The 23,716-nt window shown below is 36.5% G+C and overlaps 1 protein-coding gene across 2 annotated transcripts; it reads right to left on the minus strand.

Annotated features, from left to right (window-relative positions):
• Positions 1-392: 392 nt before the first annotated feature.
• hsf1 (heat shock transcription factor 1) lies at positions 393-23,596 on the minus strand. 2 transcript variants are annotated; one of them, XM_067411560.1, is made up of 14 exons: positions 23,187-23,596; positions 18,488-18,596; positions 17,886-18,022; positions 16,060-16,184; positions 11,799-11,874; positions 11,400-11,461; positions 10,641-10,728; positions 10,416-10,549; positions 8,725-8,958; positions 6,441-6,518; positions 5,681-5,786; positions 4,394-4,444; positions 3,981-4,047; positions 393-3,027 (listed from the first exon to the last, which is right to left on the minus strand). In XM_067411560.1, exons 1-14 carry the CDS (start codon positions 23,310-23,312, stop codon positions 2,831-2,833), a joined length of 1,590 nt encoding a protein of 529 aa, XP_067267661.1. In that variant the 5' UTR covers positions 23,313-23,596; the 3' UTR covers positions 393-2,830. The 2 variants fall into 2 exon arrangements, with proteins under 2 accessions (XP_067267661.1, XP_067267662.1); XM_067411561.1 differs by lacking the exon at positions 6,441-6,518.
• Positions 23,597-23,716: the final 120 nt, after the last annotated feature.

A 23,716-nucleotide genomic window follows, 5' to 3' on the forward strand; every position in this document is an offset into this window, starting at 1 on the left:
AAAATCAAACTTTGAATGAGAAAAGTCACGATTTGAAACGTAAACGCGCTGTGTAAATTCAATGGTTGTTTTCCCCCCTATAATGTCGCTACTGTATTTTCTTGCCTAGATGTTCTAGCAATATTCTTTACAAATGTCACAAATTGTATATTGCTGAATGTATGTCATTTGAAGATAATCTTTACATTAAATTGAACATCTATTTTGAACATCAAATTCAAATATTTGTCATTTTACCTGAGAAGCACACAGCTTTATGAGAAACATGCCAGGTTTAACCAAGGCGGTCTAGCAGATCCAGCAGCCTATCAAATATCTAGACTAGAAACCATGAAAAACCAGCTAAAATCAAAAAGGCAAATAAAACCCAAACTACTTCCAAATACTTTCAAAAACATTTTATTTGAAACATACCAATACACAAAGTGTTGTTCACATGCGTAATAAAATAATTTATGCCTAATATTAATGTCTCTCTGGCTATGACAGTCATCCAATGACTAAAAATGATGAGAATCACCAACAAATGACATCCCAGTTCCTCTACTGCGCTGACCATCCAAAAATAAACAAGTGTTCAACGATAGAAGTCTATAGGGCATAGCATGTGTACAAATCACACCAAAAAAATACAATTTAAAATCTGTAGTTTTGGTTTCCAATTTACACAGGTGAATCTCACAAAACAGTCTGGGTAACATTTCTATGGAAGCTCGTTTCTGCCATTAAATAAACTAAAAAAAATGTAATTGTGACTTTTTCTCTCACAATTCTGGCTTTTTTTCTCACAACTGAGAGTTTACATCTCATAATTCTGACTTTTTTTCCTCACAATTGCAAGTTTTTAATCAGGCAATTGTCACTTTTCTCAGAATTGCGAGATATAAACTTGCAATTGCTTCTTATGAATTCAGAATTACGATATAAACTCGGAATTCTGACTTTAACATGGAATTGCGAGTTATTGATAGATAACGCAATTAGACATAACATGCAATTGTGAGTTTATATCACGCAATTGTGAGTTTATATCACAAAATTCTGACTAACTCGCAATTGTGAGTTTATATCTTGCAATTCTGACTTTAACATGGAATTGCGAGTTATAGTCAGAATTGTGAGAATGCAATTGGACAACGCAATTGTGAGTTTATTTCTCACAATTCTGACTATAACTGCGAATTGTGAGTTTATATCGCAATTATGAGAAAAAGTCAGAACTGTAAGATATAAACTCGCAATTACAAGAAAAAAAAAGTATGAATTGTGCGAGAAAAAGTTGCAATTACCTTTTTTTAAATTTTAAAACAAGCTTCCTTAAATTTCACCCAAAATCACAAGAAAATATATATTTAATTTTATAGTTTAAATTTATATTTTGCTTAAATAAAATAAAGCTTATTTTTTCTAAGGACCATTAACGGTTTAAATGATAAAGTACACTTAAAAGTGTACATCATATGCCAGTGTTTGTCATTTTAAAACTAATTGCATTAAATGGAATTGTAAGTGATTTGTTACTTTTCGGAATGAATGAGAAAATGAGCTTAACTGTCATAAAATAATAACTTCATAATGCAAAAACTTTGTCTTGCCAAAATGTATTTTCTTTTAGATTTTGAGGTGAAATAAGCCCAGACAAGATCTTAACAAGATTCTCCTATTATATTCTCCACTTCATTTAGCAAAGCAAACAAAATAGAGATTAAAAGAAAGCAGTGTGTGTTGCTGTCAAAGCTGGTTAAGAGTTGAATTATTGCACAAATTCTTCGAATCAGATACCGACCCAGGTAATAGACATGTTCTCAATGCAAAAAATGACCTGTCATTATATAATACACCTATTGTGTAATTCAGTCCTGTTGAATGTGTTTGAAACGTATCGGTTTCGTCAGAACAAACACATTATCAATACAGAATCCAAACTATTTATATATTCAAACATACGCCCTATATACAGCATCATTGGCTGTCTTATTAGAACTTCTCATCTCATTAAAATCTCTTCCGACACTAAATCTGCACCTTTAACTGGCATTGTCATAATACATACCCATCATCACTAACCAAGATCAGACATTATATGATGAGCAACAGCTATGGCTTTGAAAGCGGTTGGTGGGATGCTGGACAAGTTTACATAACATTTATGTTTGATGCTTGTCGCATGTATGTCTGATAGATCGTCCTCATTTTCTGGCTACAGAAGTGACATTTCTTAATATTTATGTACATATTTTTTGTTGTTTCAACCTCAATATCCATGAGATGAAAAAAAGCAAAGAAAATCTCCTGGAAATTGAAAATTTGGCGTACTTTGCGGGATGAGACCCGGACATCGAATACATCAATCTGGGGTCACTAGATCAAACGATGACAAGCGTTCCACCAGAAAAGCAGGAAACTACATGTATAACGAGTTCTTGGAAGTTTCGCAGCAGTGATAAGACTGCACGAGAGTCGCTTAATAAAGACCTCTGTGTATTGTTGCAATCTGGACAAGTAAAAGAAGGAAGCATGGTCGATACATTATATGTAGCACTACACATTTAGTTTGAGGTTCTCTCGCTGCCGGAATAACAAGGAAACTACCGAGCCAACAAATGAAACCTTATTTTGATGTTTCGACTATGACGGAAGGAATACTGAATTTTCTCTATTGCTTTTAGAGAATTTTTTTCCCAGGCTAAAAGTGAAGGGAAATACCAGAGTAATATTCAGATGGCTAGCCCTGACGTGTTAAATAAAAGACCAAAAATAAAATAAAATGCAGAGAATCAAATTTAAAAAACCCACACAGACATAAATCCCTTTATAAAAGCATCTCTCTCTATGATAGTTTGGGGTCTTCAGGTACGGGGGACTGGAAGTTCAGAAGGGAGATGGTGGGGTCTTCGGCTGGTTCCGAGCCGAAATACGAGTCGTCCTCCAGCTCCAGGAGGATGGGCAGGTCGGTGCCGCAGGTCTCGGTGGCGACGGGGTCGGGAAGAATCACGGGCTGAGCTGTGTACTGGACCAGCTGCTTGCCTGAAAGGACATTTTCACAATTACACAAAAAATTACAGACCTTTCACACCACAAAATAACTGTCTTTGTGTTTAAAGGGGTCATGACATGGATTTTTTAATTATTTTACATGTTCCTTGAAGTTCGTTTATAATGTAAATAAGGTTTTTCCACAAAATATGTGGAAAAACAATTATTTGCGACTCTCATTCTGCATTCTGACCCTCTTTCTGAAATGATCCATCCAACAATGGCGTTTGCCAATCATAACAGTGGCCATTTACTGACCAGCCTTAAAAAGGGCTCAACGCTAAGGATTTTTTTCCACAGGAAACCGTATCAACGCTCACTCGCTATTGCACGATTAAGTGTTTTGAAAACATTATCCGTATAAAAGTTGTTTACATACAAAGCATTAGGATTATTTACTCATGATTTGTGTAGTAGCAGTTGTCAGATCCAATACAGTCGGCTGCTTCATCTGCCAACAAAAGTTTCTCCATTACACCATTAAACAATCTGCAGTCAAATGCTCTGAACAAACATATAATCCTCTGACGCCACTTGTTTCTGATGCTGGGTTCCTTCTGAAGCTCCAGTATACTGTATCCAGTGTAGACAGCGTCAGTGATTATAATGGATTCTAATGCTCACATTTGGTGTAGGCAAATGTCAGACATTAAGTGAATGACTGCCAGTGGGCGGGGCCTATGGTTCAATGATGTGTAACTATTCATCGATGTTTTGCTCTGTAGGCAGTCATATGCAAATATGTTTGCCTATGTGATGTCACAGGTCACCCAATATCAAACTGAGCCGTTTATGGAGCTTGGTTAAATAAAAGCTCTGTTTATGATATTGTTTTAAGCTATGAAACTTTCAGCACGTTTAAATAGTGCAAGACCTGTTATATATCAGATCAAGGCAAATTTGATATATCATGACCCCTTTAAAACACAATACATCCAGAATACCTGAATTTTCAGTGTCTGCACTAGATTCGGGCTCTTTCACTGGTTCAGGTGACAGAAGATCCTGGATCTGTATAGAGAGCGCAGATACACGATTACAAGATTCGCAATATTCAGATTTGTGCAAATGAAATGTTAATCAAAGATAAGCAGGGTTGGTAGTCTTTTAAAGAAAAGTCTTCAGAAGCAAATTAACATATGGTATGTTATGCTCAATGCACATATTTTTTCTAAAGTGAAAGTAAACTGCACGGAAAGACATGAACCCTGGAGCAATCTGCAGTTCTGATCTGATATACATCTACTGTTTGAACCCACAGCAAATATTTTCTGTTAAACAGATCAGACGAGTTTGGTTAAAATCTTTACATTCTCTAAGCTCCTTACACACACACACACACAAAATTCAAACATACACTAGCCAGGCTGTCCAGATCCACATCAGAAGATGATGATGAAGTGAAAATCTGTGAAACACAACAAACTGTGTTTAAGACCGACATAAAGAATGCAGTGCTGGCATACAGTAATATGTAACTCATAAAAATTAATTGCTGTATATACACCAATCAGGCATAACATTATGACCACCTTCCTAATATTGTGTTGGTCGCTGGTTTGCTGCCAAAACAGCCCTGACCCGTCGAGGCATGGACTCCTCTAGACCCCTGAAGGTGTGCTGTGGTATCTGACACCAAGATGTTAGCAGAAGATCCCTTAAGTCCCGTAAATTGTGAGGTGGAGCCTCCATGGATTGGACTTGTTTGTTCAGCACATCCCATAGTTGCTCGATTGGATTGATATCTGGGGAATTTGGAGGCCAAGTCAACACCTCAAACTCGTTGTTGTGCTCCTCAAACCATTCCTGAACCATTTTTGCTTTGTGGGAGGACACATTATCCTGCTGAAAGAGGCCACAGCCACCAGGGAATAACGTTTCCATGAAAAGGTGTACATGATCTGCAATGATGCTTATGTAGTAGGTACGTGTCACAGTAACATCCACATGGATGGCAGAACTCAAGGTTTCCCAGCAGAACATCACCCAAAGCATCACGCTGCCTCCACCAGATTGCCTTCTTCCCATAGTGCATCCTGGTGCCATGTGTTCCCCAGGTAAGTGACGCACATGCACCCGGCCATCCACGTGATGTAAAAGAAAATGTGATTCATCAGACCAGGCCACCTTCTTCCATTGCTCCGTGGTCCAGTTCTGATGCTCACGTGTCACTGTTGGCAGGCATGGGCACCCTGACTGGTCTGCAGCTATGCTGTCCCATACGCAACAAACTGCGATGCAGATCGGACCACATGGGCCATCCTTCGCTCCCCACGTGCACCAATGAGCCTCCTATGACCCTGTCGCCGGTTCACCACTGTTCCTTCCTTGGACCACTTTTGATAGATACTGACCACTGCAGACCAGGAACACCCCACAAGAGCTGCAGTTTTGGAGATGTTCTGACCCAGTCATACACTTGTCCATTTTTCCTGCTTCTAACACATCAACTTTGAGGACAAAATGTTCACTTGCTGCCTAATATATCCCAACCACTAACAGGAGCCGTGATGAAGAGATGATCAGTTACTCACTTCACCAGTCAGTGCTCATGATGTTATGCCTGATTGGTGTATATATATATAAATCTAATTGACCCCACACTTCTAGATAATTCTTAAAATTATATTCAAACAATATTTACATCAAAGAGAGGTGAGGTGTCAAAGTTAATGGTCTGAGCATTGAGGATCTGCTGAAGGTTCTCTAATCCATAGTCAATGGTCTCTAGATGATCACTTAGTTCTGTCCTGAAAGAAAGAGGAAAGAAAATCATCTTTCAAATGATGCACACAAAAAACTAGCGCATTTAATGTTTACTTTTAAAAAAGCAGCCGATAAAAATCAGCAATTTCATTTCAGCAATAACAGGAAGCATTTGAACACACTCCTATGAGAACGGGAGAGAGGCCGGTCCCCAGAAAGATCAAAACTGTGATGATGATGATGATGTCATAGAGAGAGGCAGGACTGCTGACCTCATCATATTAGTATCCAATCAGAGGTAGGATGGGAACAGGGGTCAAAGGGTGATCGGGTAGTTTCAATGGGAGCACAAAACATGCGTCTACGTTCAAATGCCATGCCACACTCCAAACTTTTGTCCTGCTAAACATAATAAATAGTGAGATCATGCCGTTACGCTTCTCAAATTAAGCTCAGGGAGCCCCTGAACACCCTATTCACGCTCTCTACGACCTCCAACACACCTGAGCCCACCAACCGACCAATCAGCATTCAGAGATTCTCAGGTATACCGGGGCAGAAATTAGCAAATGTTTATGGCCATCAGAGCTCTGATAGCACAGAGAGACTGGGAATACAAGCTAAGTGCAGTTAGCGTCTATCTGATCAAGCACAGAGTCAGGCGTTCTGGGGACGGCTCGGCCGACAGTAATGCTGACCCGGGAGGAGGCCTGAGGTGGAGAGCTGAGGTGGAGAAGCTGGAGAAAAGGCGAGAGATCTCAGACATCTGAGGATAACTGAAAAGACAGAAGAACAACATGGTACTGGAGACAGCAGGGGGCGCTACACACATCAACGGACCTCTGCCACAGTCAAAAATGGGGCCGTTTTAGGTGGAGCGGGAACTAGAGCCAATATAGGCGGAGATGAATTACAGACCATTCTGAATTGGGTTTTTATGAGTCCAGGTGTTGTGAAGCCACCAGACATTGCCGAATGGTTATACAGGTTGGCTAAGGTTGTAAAACTGCATTATTAAAAATATTTCCTCAATGAAAATCTGTTATGTTTTTGGACAAAGCTCAAATTCTTTTGAAAAAAATAATAAGCCCTAGTCTTAGATCTTCAAGCCAATCTGTGTGAAGGAGAACCACCAATACCAATAAAATTGCCAAAACCATATTAGTCCTAATTTTCAAATAATGACTTGACAATTACACTGATTACATTAGATTTGTACAGTGACTTGAGGCAAATCAAATTCAGTTCATGTGAAACCGTATGAACCCAATTGAAGTTCAGCTAATAGCATCATTTTGGCATTTCGTTCATGCTAGATTGTACTTTCACGTTATGGATTTCATTCATCTGCAAAATAACAATCAAGTACACATTAGCTTGCACTTGAATTACTTATAAAATAAATAAGGGACAAATTCTGTGCCATAAATTGACATTTAAAAATGCACTGGCTCACATGAATATGTGGAAAAGTATTAGTATTAGTCACTATGCCAGTCTGCCAGACTAAACAGAGCAGCCAAATGCCACAAATAAGTCCAGCTGAACAGTTAGTTAAGAGCAAAGGGTCTGCAGGACCCTTTAAAAAAAAGCAGCCGCTCATTAGTTTTTCTGATTTTGCCCATTTAAATATACATTTTTGATGTGGAAAGAGAGAGTTTACCTAGAAGTGAAAAGTCTGTCATTAAATACTCACCCATGTCATTTAAAGCAGCCATTTTTTTTTAATTTTTTTTTTTACACAAGGCCAAAAGCACGGGATGCCCTTTTCCATACAATGAAAGTGGATGAGCAGTTTTTTTTAAAAACACCATAAAATGTCATAAAGTAGGCCATACAATTAATTCAATATATTCTAGGCTAAATCTTTTGGAGCCATTTTTCCGTGAGAACAGAACAATAATTGTAATTTTTATACAAAACCTTGCCTTCGGTTTCAAATCTCATTTGCAATTTCACATGTTCAAACCTGCTGTTTGTGATAAATGTGAGAATTTTGTTTGCAAACAGTCAGAAATGCTACACACTCGACAGTGCAGAAGAATGAAGAGAAGAAGAAACTGCCAACAAACTTTTGATTCTCACATATATTATGAACGTGCCAGAAAAAGTGATCACCATTAGGGTTGTCAAAAGTACCGACTTTGGTACCAATTTTAAAAATGTGACAATACCAGCATTTTCCCCTAACATTCTGAGCAGATTTTACCACCTCTGATTGGCCATTATGTTCATGTGCTCAACAGATATGTCTGTGATTGGCTACAAATGATAAACGCTTCAAAAACATGTTATAAATAGACATCGTTGCGCTTATACAGATACACACGGGAACATTTAAAAGCAGGTGTCTATCAGCGGATCCCTCATACAGCTATGGAAAAAATTAAGAGACCACTTAACATTGATTTCTGAACTTGGAGTGGTCTCTTAATTTTTTCCATAGCTGTATATCCTTTGTGAAACAGATTCACTGATATACACCTGCTTTCAAATATTCCTGTGTGTATCTAAGTGCTCGATAAAGAGTCACAGATGACTATTTACAACATGTTTTTGCCAATCACAGACATATCTGTTGAGTGTGTGAACACAATGACCAATCAGAGGTGTTTACGAATCCGCTCAACAGCGCTCAAAATGCTAGTGGGAAATGCTGGTATCGTCACATTTTTAAAATTTCAACTTGGCACCGAAGTCTACTTTTGACAACACTAGTCACCATCCACTTTTATTTTATTGAAGACAGCAACTTGTGCGCCACAGAAAATGGAATCTAGCAACATGATGATGAGTCAATGATGACAGAACTTTCATTTTTGAGTGTTAAATCCCAGCTGAAGCCATCATAGGATCACACTAAGAAAGCCAACTAGGGGAATAAACTGGTACTTAGTAAGGGAATTCTTTAAACTTAAACTGAGCAGAGAGGCAGTAGCTTTGTTTCACCTAAGCAGATGTAAACCTGTTGATAAAACTCACTTGTCCAAGCAGGCCACGCTCAAACACCTCTGCTCGTTGGGAGGCGGAGTCGGGGCGCTGACGGGCTCGTTCTCCTGAAGGATGGAGTTGATGAAGGTTGTGGGGGAAAGGGGCGTGTCCGTAGGTACACCCAATCCCGCCCCCACTTCCACTTCAACAGGACACACCTCCTCCACCTCAGGACTGTGGACGGGGCTAGACGGCTCCTCCTTGATGTGGACCAATGGGCTTGTTCTGTGATGAAAAAAAAAGGTAATTTGTTATAAATAACAGCAATAAGACTTTCGAAACCTTGGTACATTTTCATAAATTTCTCTTTCATTTAATCCATACAAACATACTCTGATGAGGTTAAGTAATCGTAACAGATAATATACATACAGTGGGTACGGAAAGTATTCAGACCTCCTTACATTTTTCACTCTTTGTTATATTGCAGCCATTTGCTAAAATCATTTAAGTTCATTTTATTTCCTCATTAAAGTACACACAGCACCCCATATTGACAGAAAAACACAGAATTGTTGACATGTTTGCAGATTTATTAAAAAAGAAAAACTGAAATATCACATGGTCCTAAGTATTCAGACCCTTTTCTGTGACACTCATATATTTAACTCAGGTGCTGTCCATTTCTTCTGATCATCCTTGAGATGGTTCTACACCTTCATTTGAGTCCAGCTGTGTTTGATTATACTGATTGGACTTGATTAGGAAAGCCACACACCTGTCTATATAAGACCTTACAGCTCACAGTGCATGTCAGAGCAAATGAGAATCATGAGGTCAAAGGAACTGCCTGAGCAAGGTTACAAAAAAATGTCTGCTGCACTTAAGGTTCCTAAGAGCACAGTGGCCTAACAAAGAGTGAAAAATTTAAGGGGCTCTGAATACTTTCCGTGCCCACTGTATTTAAAACTTAGATATAGAGGCAAAAAGGGTAATTTAATATTATAGTTTGCAAAAGAAAAGGTCTATTTAAGGTCCATTCAGATTTTATGGATTGTGACATTATTTTTGAACATTTTAATGGCCATAATTTCCATTAGTCACAACATTTAGATGTCTGCATCATTAGAAATTTACAAAAGTGATTTTATATACATAGAAAGCACATTAAATTAAATTAAAGTGTCTACTTTTAAGGTTTCAAATAAGTTTTGGGAGAATAAAATGTCAAAATGTGGGTGAAATAATGTTCCATTGTCATTCAGTGTAACACTTATATTTTTGTAAAAATTGAAACGACATACTTATTCTGACCTGTACGTATTAAAATATATAAAAGAATAAGTGAGCATACTAAATTTTATTGCATTTTAAATGAGTAAAAAAAATCTTGCTGACAAATGGGCAAAACCTAGGATAGTTTAAAAATGTAAAATTACAAGTAATTAGCATTTGGGGTAAAAGTAATTAGTCTTTAATATGGCATAAATAGATTTTTTGTTGTAAAAAAAAAAAAATATATATATATATATATATATATATATATATATATATATATATATATATATATATATATATATATATATATATATATATATATATATATATATATATATATAAAAATATAGATACACACACTTGACAATATATCCAATATATCTTATATATCAAGATAAATCAATATATCTTGACAAGTTTTGCGAGATTAACTCATTGCCCCTTTAAGAGACTGTGAAACTTGCCTATCTTCAATCCACTCCTCCGTGGCCACAGGGTTGGACTGCGCCAGTTCAGTGATGTCAGAGATGATTGGCCCAGTCTTCACAGGCGATTCTGAGGTGTAGACACCCGTTCCTGTGAAAGCTGTGCTGGAGGGCTGCATACAAGAAAATACATTAAACTTAACAAATCTGGTAATCATTGGTGAATTCAGCTCTCAGTTTGAGATGGAAGCATGCAGTACTCACAGAGATGGCAGGAGACGACTCCAGCGAGTACTGCCGAGAGTATTTGGGCATAGAGTGAGTGGAGCTGCCATCGTTCAACATCAGGGGCCTGTGACCAAACAGAACGAAAGAAAGAAAGAGAAAAATCCCCCCAAAAAATAAAAACGCAAGAGAAAAGCGGTGAATATACACTTCACATATTGCAATACTACAGTTAAAGAGGACCTATTATGCCCTTTTTAAAAGTCTTGATTTTGTTTTTGGTCTCTACTAGAATAGTTTACACATATTTGCAGCTCCTCTCTTGAAGCCCCTCCTTAAGAAAAGCGCAGAGTGCTCCAATTGGTCGGCTGGACCAGTGCGTTGTGATTGGTCAACCAATTCGCACATACCTTGGAAATGTACCGCCCCCTACCATAACCTTAAGTTTCAACACATTAACTCAACCAGATCCTGTCCCTTTATTTAGCCTATGCCTTGGGCAGGAACTATTTAAATTAGGAATATTGTGACATGTTCATTCCCGGACGAAAACTCAAGACTACAATGGAGGCGTTTCGGGGAGTTCGGAAACAGTGCGCACTGATATAGAGAATAATTACCTTTGGAGCGACTTTGTGCTTTGGAACATTGCAGACCTTTTTCATGTTCAAACAGCAATATTACACACTAAAGAAGGTTGAAAATGTAAAAAAGCATAATAGGTCCTCTTTAAATAGGAAGACAGTGACAGATATAAATGTGGATCAGTCTGAGTATATTAATCTGAGGTTGACTTGCATCTTTCGTTTCACTCCCAGGACTCTGTTGGACCGCGCAAGTGTGATCAGGAACTGAATGAGCTGTGAAAACAAACAAAAAGAATTACAACTTGAAATGTATTTAACTGAATTATTTTCATATTGTACATAAAACACTATGAGACACACAAATAGACTACAAAACTATTTAAAAAGAAGTCAATAAGAAATTAAAATGACCATTTTACAAACAAAATTGTGATATTATGGAAGTAAAATGGGATGCTTATGTCATTTCATGTTTTATTGCTAAAAGCTGTCTGCGTGGCTGGAATGAACGGCAAAAGCAGAAGAAGGTTCAAGTACTTTATTGTCAAATAGTTTTTGAGCAACAAAGGCATGTGTCACTGAAAGCAGGAAAAAGTTAACCCGAGTTTACCTTATTGACGACTTTCTGCTGTTGAGCGTGTTTCTGTCTGAGAGTGGCAACTTCCCTCCAGAGCGCCTCGTTCTCACTGCGGCACAGAGACAGACAACATTTAACAAAAGTTTTACGTTTAAAATGTGACATTTTTCATTCATGTTATGTTGTTTCATTCACAACGAACAAGACATATACGGCACTAATCTTTGTAACTGTCACTGACAGCTCTCTGGGGCTGGTGTGTTTTTCAGGGTGATTGAGTAAGGCTTGCTTCTCTTAAACTCTGAGTCTGCTCCCCTGACACTGATAAAATGCCATTTTAAGTGTGCGCTCACAAGTCCAATATGGCCTCAGACACGCGGCCTGAACACAGACCAGCACAGAGGAACAAAAGCACAGGCCAATACTGTACATCACACCAGTGTAAACGGAAAATTAACACAACAATGCCAGAGAACTCCTATGAAAAAGGGAAATTTTTTGAAATCATGAACAAAAGTTTAAAAGACAAAAGCTAAAAATAAAAATCTAAGGTCTATGTATGGTCCTTTCATCAACACAGGTGCGTTGCCTGAAAAATCTGCTTAGGAAGAGCAAAATATAGGAAACTTTACCCATATACATACATATATACATAAATATATACATATATATAGTTTGTTGGTTTACAATTTAGCATCATGCCAGATACCATGGCTATATTCATGGAAAAAATAAGTGAAAAATAGAAAAAGTAAAATCAACCAAAAAAAAAAAATTAAAATTTGATATAAAATTAAATAAAATAAATAAAACTGGCCTCACTTCATCCTATACATACAAATAACAGTTATTGCACAAATTATAAATTATAAAAGAATAGTGCAAATAGAAATATACATATACCAATGATAAAAGCTAAATATATATGTATACATATGATTCAACATTTCATGATAAAATACATGTATAAAATATATTATTATGAACATAAATTAAACAATGCATATAATTAATTAGGTAAATTTTAAATTTTAAAAATATAAAAAAGTAGATATATTATGTAAATGGTACAATATATAAAAAGCAGTTTGAGCGTAAAAAAAATTTTTGAAGCAAAAAAAATCAAATTTTCACATTCAATTCATTGTGTTGCTTGCAGTTTTTCTATTTATTTGTGAAATTTAAGAGCAATTTGTAAGTGAAAATAGTTCCAAAGTAAATCCAAATTTGTCAGTGTAAAATATCAGGAAATTCTGACTTATGAACATCAGGAGCAGATGATGTCAGTCATCAGAAGTCCGAGGACTCCCTGCAGACAGGTCTCTTATCGAGTGAGAGCTGGAGATTATAAGAGGACTCAGCTGCGATATAACCCAGAGCTGCTCGTCTGTAAAACAGCAGCGTGCAGGAAGAAGATCTTTAAGAGTCCCCTCCTCCGATCATGTGTCCTGCCCCCCTGCTCACCCCTCAGCAGATGGGACGGGGGTTTATAGGGGCAGGTGTGGATTCCTGTAAGCGGGAGGATTAGACCTCTCTCCATTTACTCAGACACAAAATGGAGGCAATTTCCTTCAAAACCTCCTTCATGCCAAAACAGATTTTCAAAAATCATACAGAAATCCAAATAAAAATACAAAGTAAAAACAGGGTGGTTAGCTTAAAAAAAAAAAAAAAGATAAAAACCTAACCCTAATCGTGATTAGCTGTACATTTTTAAATTCTGAAATCAGTGAATTTACCAATAAACACATTATGAATGCTACATTTCACTGTTTGATGATATTTCACATTGAACTTTAATAATAACTTGATTTATGAATAGAGCTGCACGATTAATCATTACGTGATCATATTCCTAAATGACAATGAAACGTCAGTGTCTATTAAACCTTTGATAAAATTACTCCAGAACATTAAAATGCTGTGTTTGCACTGCTGCTGATCCAGAGAAAGCTGTTGTCATGTATAAGTATGATAAGTTTGCATCACAAACGGTCTTTTCAACCACACAGTATTGTTAACTTAAGTATTACAAAAATCCATATTATCACAGAAGTACTGGGATAAAAGTTTATAGTTGAGATATAAACACTGATGTCTACAGAAGCGATCAGAATCATCTTTCGAAAGTAACTTGATGCTTTAAATAAAGACTATCAATTACATCGTTACACCAGTAGAAGGCGACAAAGTGACTAAAAAAATGGATTTGTCATTTGTCCTTATGATTCATTCAAGAGATTTGTTCAAAAACGCTGATTCATCCAGTAATGAAAAGTGTAAAAGAGTCGTTGAATCATTCATTCAAACCCATTTTTAAAAAGTAATTAATTCAAATTAATTAAATATTTTTAAATAGACTGCAGCAATTAACATTTTCTCAACATTTTTATTCAGAATCGTGCAGCTTTATGAATAAATTAGCCTTTACAAATTGGGTTTATCTATTATTTTTCTAATAAACATGAGTTTAGTTATTAGAAAAGGACACCTGTGCTAATGTATAAACTGTTAAATAAATTTAAAAGCATTAAGTACACTAAATATGCCGTGTTAAACACAAGCTCTGTTTACAGCATCTGTGCCATGTTGTCGATTACCCCAAAATAATCAGGATTATTATTATAGTTAACTAAAACATAAAAAAAAACATCATTACTTGAAATAAATGTTAATTGAACTAAAATAAAATATAAAAAGTAAGGCAACAACTTGATGTATTAAAATAACTTAAACTAAAATAAAAACTATACTTAAAATAAAATATAATTTGCTAAACATTTAAAATTAAAATACAAAAATAAAAACAAATTAAAAAACAAAAACGAATACAGTATATTCATACTATTGTAAAAAATAAAAATAAATAAAATAAAAAATGCATCTAAATAACAGTTATGAACTTACTATGGAAGCCTATGTGGCAAATATACACAAAAACAATACACAGAAAATATTATTTTAAATAATTATAAAAAATAAAAAAGTAATTAAAATATTATTTTTCCTATAAACTACTGTAATCTTACATGTTAACATCTTCAGCAGCCGTACATTCATTGACACATTTTTTGAAACATAAACAATAAGGTCCTGGAACATGAGATTGACTGACGTGAATTTATTGAATTTTGTTTAAGATCATTTGTCGGATTTCAGAAATAAATTCAGTAACAAATTCAAGGACCCATTGCAGGGTGTGACGCTTTCATGCTGACCTCATCGGCAACATTCAGCTTGTGTGTAACAGCTGACCACACAAACACCTGACCAAAACCCTAGGGCCCCGTCCAGCTGTGAGTGCGGAAAGGGACAAAATGCCTTTGGACAAGCTCAGAGCAGCTGCCGAGCCACGTCACACTGGCGTTAGGACGCCCGTCCGTTTTAGAGCGATGACTAACAGGGTTGAAAAGGTGAGGCATTAATGAGCGGTCACAAACCCGGCAGAGATTAACCCTCATTCACGTCTTAAGAGTTATACATTGAAGAGCTATTGATATCAACCCGGCATAACACTGGATAAGCACTAACCACATGACCGCCAACAAGCCAACTGTTACATCAGTCAAACTTTTCCCAGTAGGTTTAGGAACTTCGTTAAAGTCAGTTTAGATACTCAACAGGTTGCTAAACTAAACTAGAACAGAAAGAGGAAGAGGAAATCATACATTTTGGCCAAAACCTACTCAACCTGTTAAATGTTTGGAGTAATTTAGATTTTTTTTTTTTTTTAATTCTCTCATGCTCATCAAGGCTTTATTTATTTGATGAAAAGTACAATAAAAAATTAATATTGTTTTCTATGTGAATATATTGTAAAATATAATTTATTCCTGTGATCAACGCTGAATTTTCAGCATCATTACTCCAGTCTTCAGTGTCACATGATCCTTCAGAAATCATTCTAATATGCTGATTTGCTGCTCGAGAAATGCTTCTGATTATTATCAATGTTGAAAACAGTTGTGCTGCTTCAGATTTTTTGTGCAAACCGTTTTTGTTTTTTCCCCCCAGAATTCTTTAGTGAATAGAAAGTTCAAAAGAACAGCATTTATTTGAAATAGTATCTTTTGTAACATTATAAATGTTTTTACAGTCACTTTTGATCAATTTATTGCATCAATTTCTTTCAAATAGAGCGTTTTTCATTTGTATTAATATTCACAATCTTACGGTTTTCACTGTATATATTATGATCAAATAAATGGAGCCTTGATAAGCAGAAGAGACTCTTTCAAAAACCCTTAATTATTCCAAACTTTTGACCGTTGCGTGTACATGCAGCGTGACTTACTGTTTGAGGGTGCTGATCTTGGAGTCCATCGACTCCTGCTTGCCCTTCATGAGCTGGACATCTGTGATCATTTTAGACACGTCATCAGTGTTGAACTTGAGGTCCTCGTGTTTAATATTCGACACCTGCAGATGGACACAATGAAAATGTCAAAGATGGAGATATGAACTGAAGGGGTGAGATGTGTCTGTCGTGACCCATTTCTGAACCCTCACGTAGTGGAAAGCATGTGCTAACGGTTTGATTTCGGCCTTGAGCTGGACATTTGGACAGAGCGGGAGAGGAAAGACAATAAATTGGGTGGGTTGGAAAGTGGCGGCGATCGAGCATCAGAGCGACGCCAGATTAAGTGCCCCAGAACCTCGGGCCTCTAATCCACACGTCTCCAGCTGGCTTCCTCTCAGACCTGCTGATTATCACAATCTGTCACCGAGCCAACGGGAAAGAGGGACACTGAGGAAAACCGGCAGAGCACATGGAAACCATCGCAGACAAAAAACGGTTTTACTTGATTTGGATACCCATCACCAGACTCTGGACACTGAGAACTGGAAATATCCAAACCGCAGATTTTCGAACAGAATTTGAGTGTTTCTTAAATGGTTTGGTAATACCTGCTTTCCATTTCCAAATTAGCATAGAAGACCCAAAAAATATCTGCAGATTACAATTTGCAAAACCAGATTTTATGAAACAAAAATGAATTAAACACATCTAAACTTGATGTAATGGCTTATTCTATATATCCATCTATAGTAATGGTATATTATATATATATATATATATATATCTATATATACATATACAGTATATATAGTAAATAGGCCATATAGTTAGTACAAGCTATATAGTCACTATATAATCTACAGCTTATTATTTACATATTTTTCAAAATTTGAAAAAACACCAATGAAAATGCAAAGGCAGCTACATAGTTTTATGGGCAAAGACATATTTATACAGTATCAGAAATGTGATGATTTAAATATATAGTATATATTGTGATATTATAAAGACAACTGTATGCAGATTTGTGTTTTAGTTCTGACTGTTACAAACTAGGGTTTTCAACAGAATACAATAAACTGACTTATAAATAATCCAATGATTTCTGACCAGTATTTAGAAAGAAGAATATGATCAAATTCAGTAAATATGAAAAAAATATTAATATAACATTAATTTAATTATATTAAATCTGACAGGCATCAAAAACAATGTGAAAATGTGAAAAATTATTTTGGACCCTAGTTTGAAAAACCTTGTCAAAGATCATATTAATTAAAGAACAGAAAATGACAAATGTATCAGTCAAATCAATCAAGTGTACAAGAAAGCAAGAAAGAAAGAAAGAAATCCTTCACTACCAGCTACACATCTACATTACAAACTACACGTAATGTTGGAAAGCCTCTGCTAGAGTCCAGTAAAAAAAGTTTATTTATAATCCAACTTTATTAAGTTTTTCCCTGTGGGAGACTATAATTCTGTTAAATTCTCATTTATAAGTGAAACGATGCAGGTTTCAAAGCCAAACTCGAGCAGCAGGGAATCCCCCAAAAACCCAGATCAACCGAGACCGCATTACTGGTCTGACATCATAACAGTGTCCCAAATGAACTTCGGCCTGACTGTAAGCTGCTTTGGATCAAAAAAGCCCCTCCGAAATACCAACTAATTATAAAAACCTTGAGCCCATTCAAAACTCAAGGTCACCGCGGCCCGTATCTCACAAACGCGCCGCTCAAATATTCTCATAATGAAGAGGTTCACATGTTTCAGCAAGAGTAGATTTCCCTGAATAAATAAGATGAGTTTCTACTTACCGTTGTTACCTTCCTCTTGATATTCTCCAGCAGATTCTCCTGTCCCCGGACGAAATACGGATGCTGGAATTCTGTGTCGTCTTTCTCCGGTTTTACCAGCCCACCCTGCTCGATGTGGACAACTTTCCGAAAACCATCTACAAGACAGACGTTAAAGTGTGTTATATAAGCACAAATTCTGTCACGTAAAATGCTTTCTGCTTCCAAATGAATGAGATGTACAGAGAATAAAACAGCTAAAATGTGTCTTTGAGTGTCTTGAAAAGTTCTCTATGAATAAAACGTATTATAAATAATAATACAAAATCTCTAAACTGCTAAATGTGGACAATTAGACACTTGCATTGTATAATAAATTGACTTGACTTTGAAAATATAACAAATTAAAACCTTCCACATTGACTGCACAGAAAGATTAAGAGTGTTTATATTAACCTAAACATTTATTTTAAACATTCAGGACAAATTATTGTGCATAAAATATCTTATATATTGTCTATGGTGCAATGTATAATGACATCATCTGATTAGGTCTATTATGTCTTCAAAATGAACAAATGATTAAACTGACTTATTTTTTGTCGGGCTGCTCATATACTTACACATATTGAGCTGGCGAACAAAACTGGCCATGTTATTGTGCTTAAAGTATTTCGGCAGAACCTCTTTGGAAAACCGTCCCTGGTCGAATACATGGAAGCTGGTGCCATTCTGAAAACACATAAGAAATTATTAGAGGGGACCTATTATGACCCTTTTTACAAGATGCAATATGTCTCAGGTGTCCTCAAAATTTTCTGAGTGGAAGGGAAAACATGCTGTTTTTGTGCATGTATCTTTAAAGGTGCCCTAGAACTTTTTAAAAAAAGATGTAATATAAGTCTAAGGTGTCCCCTGAATGTGTCTGTGAAGTTTCAACTCAAAATACCCCATATATTTTTTTTTTATTCATTTTTTTAACTGCCTATTTTGGGGCATCATTATAAATGAGCCGATTCAGGGCTACTGGCCCTTTAATTCTCGTGCTTCACGCCCACGGAGCTCGCACTTGCCTTGAACAGTACATAAAGTTTACACAGCTAATATAACCCTCAAATGGATCTTTACAAAGTGTTCGTCATGCATGCGTCGGATTATGTGAGTATTGTATACTGTTATATTGTTTATATTTGATTCTGAATTAATTTGAGGCTGTGCTCCGTGGCTAATGGCTAATGCTACACTGTTGGAGAGATTTATAAAGAATGAAGTTGTGTTTATGAATTAAACAGACTGCAAGTGTTTAATAATGAAAATAATGACGGCTCTTGTCTCCGTTAATACAGTAAGAAACGATGGTAACTTTAAAGGTCCCGTTTTTCGTGTTTTTTTGAAGCTTTGATTGTGTTTATAGTGTGCAATATAACATGTGTTCATGTTTCGCGTGTAAAAAAACACAGTATTTTTCACATAATTTACTTATCTGTATACCGCTGTTTCCACTGTCATAAAAACGGGCTGATGACTTCCTTGTTCTATGAAGTCCCTCCTTCAGAAATACGTAACGAGTACTGATTGTGCCAGCGGTTCCTGTGTTGTGATTCGACAGCATCTTAGCGCTCCTTGCCCGGAAAGGTCACGCCTCTTACCATAACGTGGAGATGCACGCGCTCAGTGTTATTGTAAACATGTCTTTAATTTTACCCTATCAATTTGAGCCAGAATCAGACCTGGTGATTGGACTGCGGGATGAAAATAACAGCGTTTCGACGACATGGCGACAAACACACTCTACAAACGCAACTCTTGTGTATTCCTGTGGGCGGAGGTTAGTCAAAAAACGGTTTTAGTGACGTCATTAAAGAAGGAAGTAGATGGATGTAGTCCAAACAGGCCGTTCGATGTAGGCGACTTCTGTTAAATAAAATATCTCGCTTGGCATTGAACTTTGAGCTTTAAAATTTTACAGATTTTATTTATACTCTAACAACAACATTACACACTAACTAAAGTTTGAAACATGGGATCACGAAGAACGGGACCTTTAACCACATTTAACAGTACATTAGCAACATGCTAACGAAACATTTAGAAAGACAATTTACAAATATCACTAAAAATATCATGTTATCATGGATCATGTCAGTTATTATTGCTCCATCTGCCATTTTTCGCTATTGTCCTTGCTTGCTTACCTAGTCTGATGTTTCGGCTGTGCACAGATCCAGACGTGTAATCCCTTTCATAATGTTGGGAACATGGGCTGGTATATGCAAATATTGGGGGTCTTCATATTAATGATCCCGACTGTTACGTAACAGTCGGTGTTATGTTGAGATTCGCCTGTTCTTCGGAGGTCTTTTAAACAAATGAGATTTATATAAGAAGGAGGAAACAATGGAGTTTGAGACTCACTGTATGTCATTTCCATGTACTGAACTCTTGTTATTTGACTATGCCAAGATAAATTTAATTTTTCATTCGAGGGCACCTTTAAATGCAAATGAGCTGCTGCTCTCCACCCCCTTTCCAGAAGAGGGCAGAGCCTATACAACTCGTGCCTCGGCTACTGTGCCAAAAACTAACAAAACATCTGTTTGGTTTTGATTATCATCTCTATCGCGGCCACACTCATGTGACATTGCAGTCCATGAAAGTTAATTATTTAATTTTAAAGCCATAACAACTTAAATTTCTGACATATGGGTTTCTGAGCACGTGCACAGAAAGCTGGCTGTCAGACAACACATCCTGTGAGTATTAAACTAAGTTCTCTTACACGTCTCATTGCACTTAAACTGTCAAATACACACAAGGTTAGGGCTGAACGATTAATCGAAACCTCTAACCGACGTAATTTTCCCCATGTGGGTTATTTCGTTTTTTAAAATCCTATTAATACTTCCCACTTAAAAACATACTACCACGTGTTTAGCCACGTGACTGAACATGGAGGTGTTAATCGTTGTGCAGCCCTACATTCAAGCAATTTAGACTATCGGATGTGTATTATTATATCGAGCTAGCGTGCTCGCGCAGCTGCATTGTGGCACAAACACTCATACAAACAGTAGCTGTGCAAAACAAAGATCACGCGCACTGAGGAGCAGAAACTCGTTTTATCACTGAAGTAGCTTAGAAACTCAACTTATTATAGCATATATTTTTCTACTTCTAAAGTAACTATTTACAACCCACAGCTTCACGATTAATAGAGAGACGGTATGACTGATTCACACATGCAGTCACTCGTACTGGTACTGTACTAATTTATCTTTACCTGATTTACAAACTAAGTGCAGAAATCTGTAAGAAATGTTACGAACCATAAATAACTGCTGATATTGAGCTGTTATGTCAGAGCACTGTTTCAATAGGAAAAAAATATCCCACCTTTAAAAGTCAATCATATTTACAGTACAAACCTTGTAAGTGAACTATGAGGGCAAAAAACAAAACACAGAAACAAAATAATCGTTCATTAATCGTAATCGAGGTAAAATGTTCAATTAATCAAGGTTTTAATTTTAGGTCATAATCGTCCAGCCCTACACAAGGTTATGTCAAAAACACACAAAGTTCACATAAACACAGTGGGTCATGTCTGTGAATGTAAACAGCAGAGAAAGAAATCGCATATGTATATCATATCTGTGAAAACGGTAGAATAATATTCAGCACCTACTGCTGTATATGCTGTTAATGTGAACCAAACAACAAAAGAAAAACAGAAAATCTCTCACTGCTCTTGATTAAAGAACTTTAGTAGCTTTAAAGGGTTAGTTCACCTAAAAATGAAAATTCTGTCAATTATTACTCCCCCTCATGCCGTTCCACACCCGTAAGACCTTCGTTCATCTTCGGAACACAAATTAAGAGATTTTAGTTGAAATCCGATGACTCAGTGAGGCCTCCATAGGGAGCAATGACATTTCCTCTCTCAAGATCCATTAATGTACTAAAAACATATCTAAATCAGTTCATGTGAGTACAGTGGTTCAATATTAATATTATAAAGCGACGAGAATATTTTTGGTGTGCCAAAAAAATAAAAAATAAATAATGACTTATTTAGTGATGGCCGATTTCAAAACACTGCTTCAGGAAGCTTCAGAGCGTATCGAATCATGATTCAGATTGCGTGTCAAACTGCCAACGGCTGAAATCACGTGACTTTGGTACTCCAAACAGCAGATTCGATACACTGATTCATTTGTGCTCCGAATCTTCCTGAAGCAGTGTTTTGAAATCGGCCATCACTATATAAGCCAGTATTTTTTTTTTTTTTTGGCACACCAAAAATATTCTCGTCGCTTTATAATATTAATATTGAACCACTGTACTCACATGAACTGATTTAAATATGTTTTTAGTACATTAATAGATCTTGAGAAAGGAAATGTCATTGCTGGCTATGAAGGCCTCACTGAACCATTGGATTTCAACTAAAATATCTTAATTTGTGTTCCTTTTAAGATTAACGAAGGTCTTACGGGTGTGTAACAACATGAGGGTGAGTAATTAATGACAGAATTTTCATTTTTGGGTGAACTAACCCTTTAATGATGAGAATACATTTCTTACTTGAACGCAGTTGTTAAATGCTTTGGCGAGGAGATAAACATGGCAGACTGTGTACAGCTGACTCAGGGGAGGAGCTAAGCTAATAGGGCAGATTCCATCACCTGTCGTGGACGGGGCTTCTTACGTACCAGTAGGGAATCGCTCATTTGGAGAAACTGTTTATGATTTACATGGATTATAAAATAAAAAAAATAAAAAAAGAGGGGGTGGATTGTTACCATTATAGGTTGGTTGTTTACACACACTGTGGACACATGTCAATGTTCAAACACCTTATAAAACTGAATTTTGCATAATAGGTCCTCTTTAAAACACTAAGGGTTTAGTGAACAAACATATAAATGGCAGATATACAAGATGTCAAAAGATTCTGATATTAAAACTGTGATCTATAGATAGTCTGTTCTGTCAGTCAAAAGAACCAGGCAAATCCACTTATAATACTCCAGATTTAGACATGACACAAATGCAATTAATTCAATACTTCACACATAAGGGTTTATTTTGTATCTAAACTGGCTCCTGACGATTGAATCTAAACTACAAGACAGTCTCAGGCCCCTTTAACCCAAGTATCAGCAGGGCCACTTATAAATAGATGGTACAACCACAGTAAATTAAGGATTATTTTAGGACGTACTGGATTAGGCCTAAATTTGCTCATTACAAATGAATATAACAATAATCCAGACATGTAAAGCTCACTCAAACCATCTGAAACCCAAAACTAGAACTCACAGGGCTCCAGCAGATTAACGGGTCTGTGTCCGGATCCTCCACCAGCGTCCAGAGTTTGGTCAGAAACGCAGGTACATTGTTCCCCGAGACTATCACCCCTCCGGGTCCCACACTGTGATACTCCATCACAGATAGTTTAGTGATTATTTCTGACGACGATTAAACCTCTGTAATGAGTCACTGACGAAGAGCAGAGTAAACTAAAAGTGTTGCTGTACGAACACAGATAGCGCTCTACAAATACACGAATTTGATTCTCTTTCTCCCTCGGAGTGTCTGGATCCCGTTTAAAGAGCGATATTTAAGATAATTTTATCTGAATATGTGTTTATGATGATTCAGAAGGAGTGGAAATTTCCATTAAATCCACATCGCGACGAACTGCGTAGAAAACAAGCAGAGCTGAAGAGCGTCGCTTTCTGATGACGCAATCGCGACGTGTATTTAAAAATATCACACTAATTTAAAACAAATTAAACAGTAAACACATAAATAAAAACATATATAATTCACTTTTTTTATTTTTTTTA

Source organism: Chanodichthys erythropterus, chromosome 15 (assembly GCF_024489055.1).
Source record: "Chanodichthys erythropterus isolate Z2021 chromosome 15, ASM2448905v1, whole genome shotgun sequence".
Lineage (NCBI taxonomy): Eukaryota > Metazoa > Chordata > Actinopteri > Cypriniformes > Xenocyprididae > Chanodichthys > Chanodichthys erythropterus.

Bases quoted from the DNA above. Each gene is read 5' to 3' on its own strand.
- hsf1 (XM_067411560.1), bottom strand. From the start codon at position 23,312: ATGGAGTATCACAGTGTGGGACCCGGAGGGGTGATAGTCTCGGGGAAC. The intron at 10,550-10,640 runs GTGAGTACTGCA...TCTTGTATGCAG, and splicing joins AGTCGTCTCCTGCCATCTCT to CCCTCCAGCACAGCTTTCAC. The intron at 5,787-6,440 runs GTCAGCATTACT...TCTTTCTTTCAG, and splicing joins CACCTCAGGCCTCCTCCCGG to GACAGAACTAAGTGATCATC.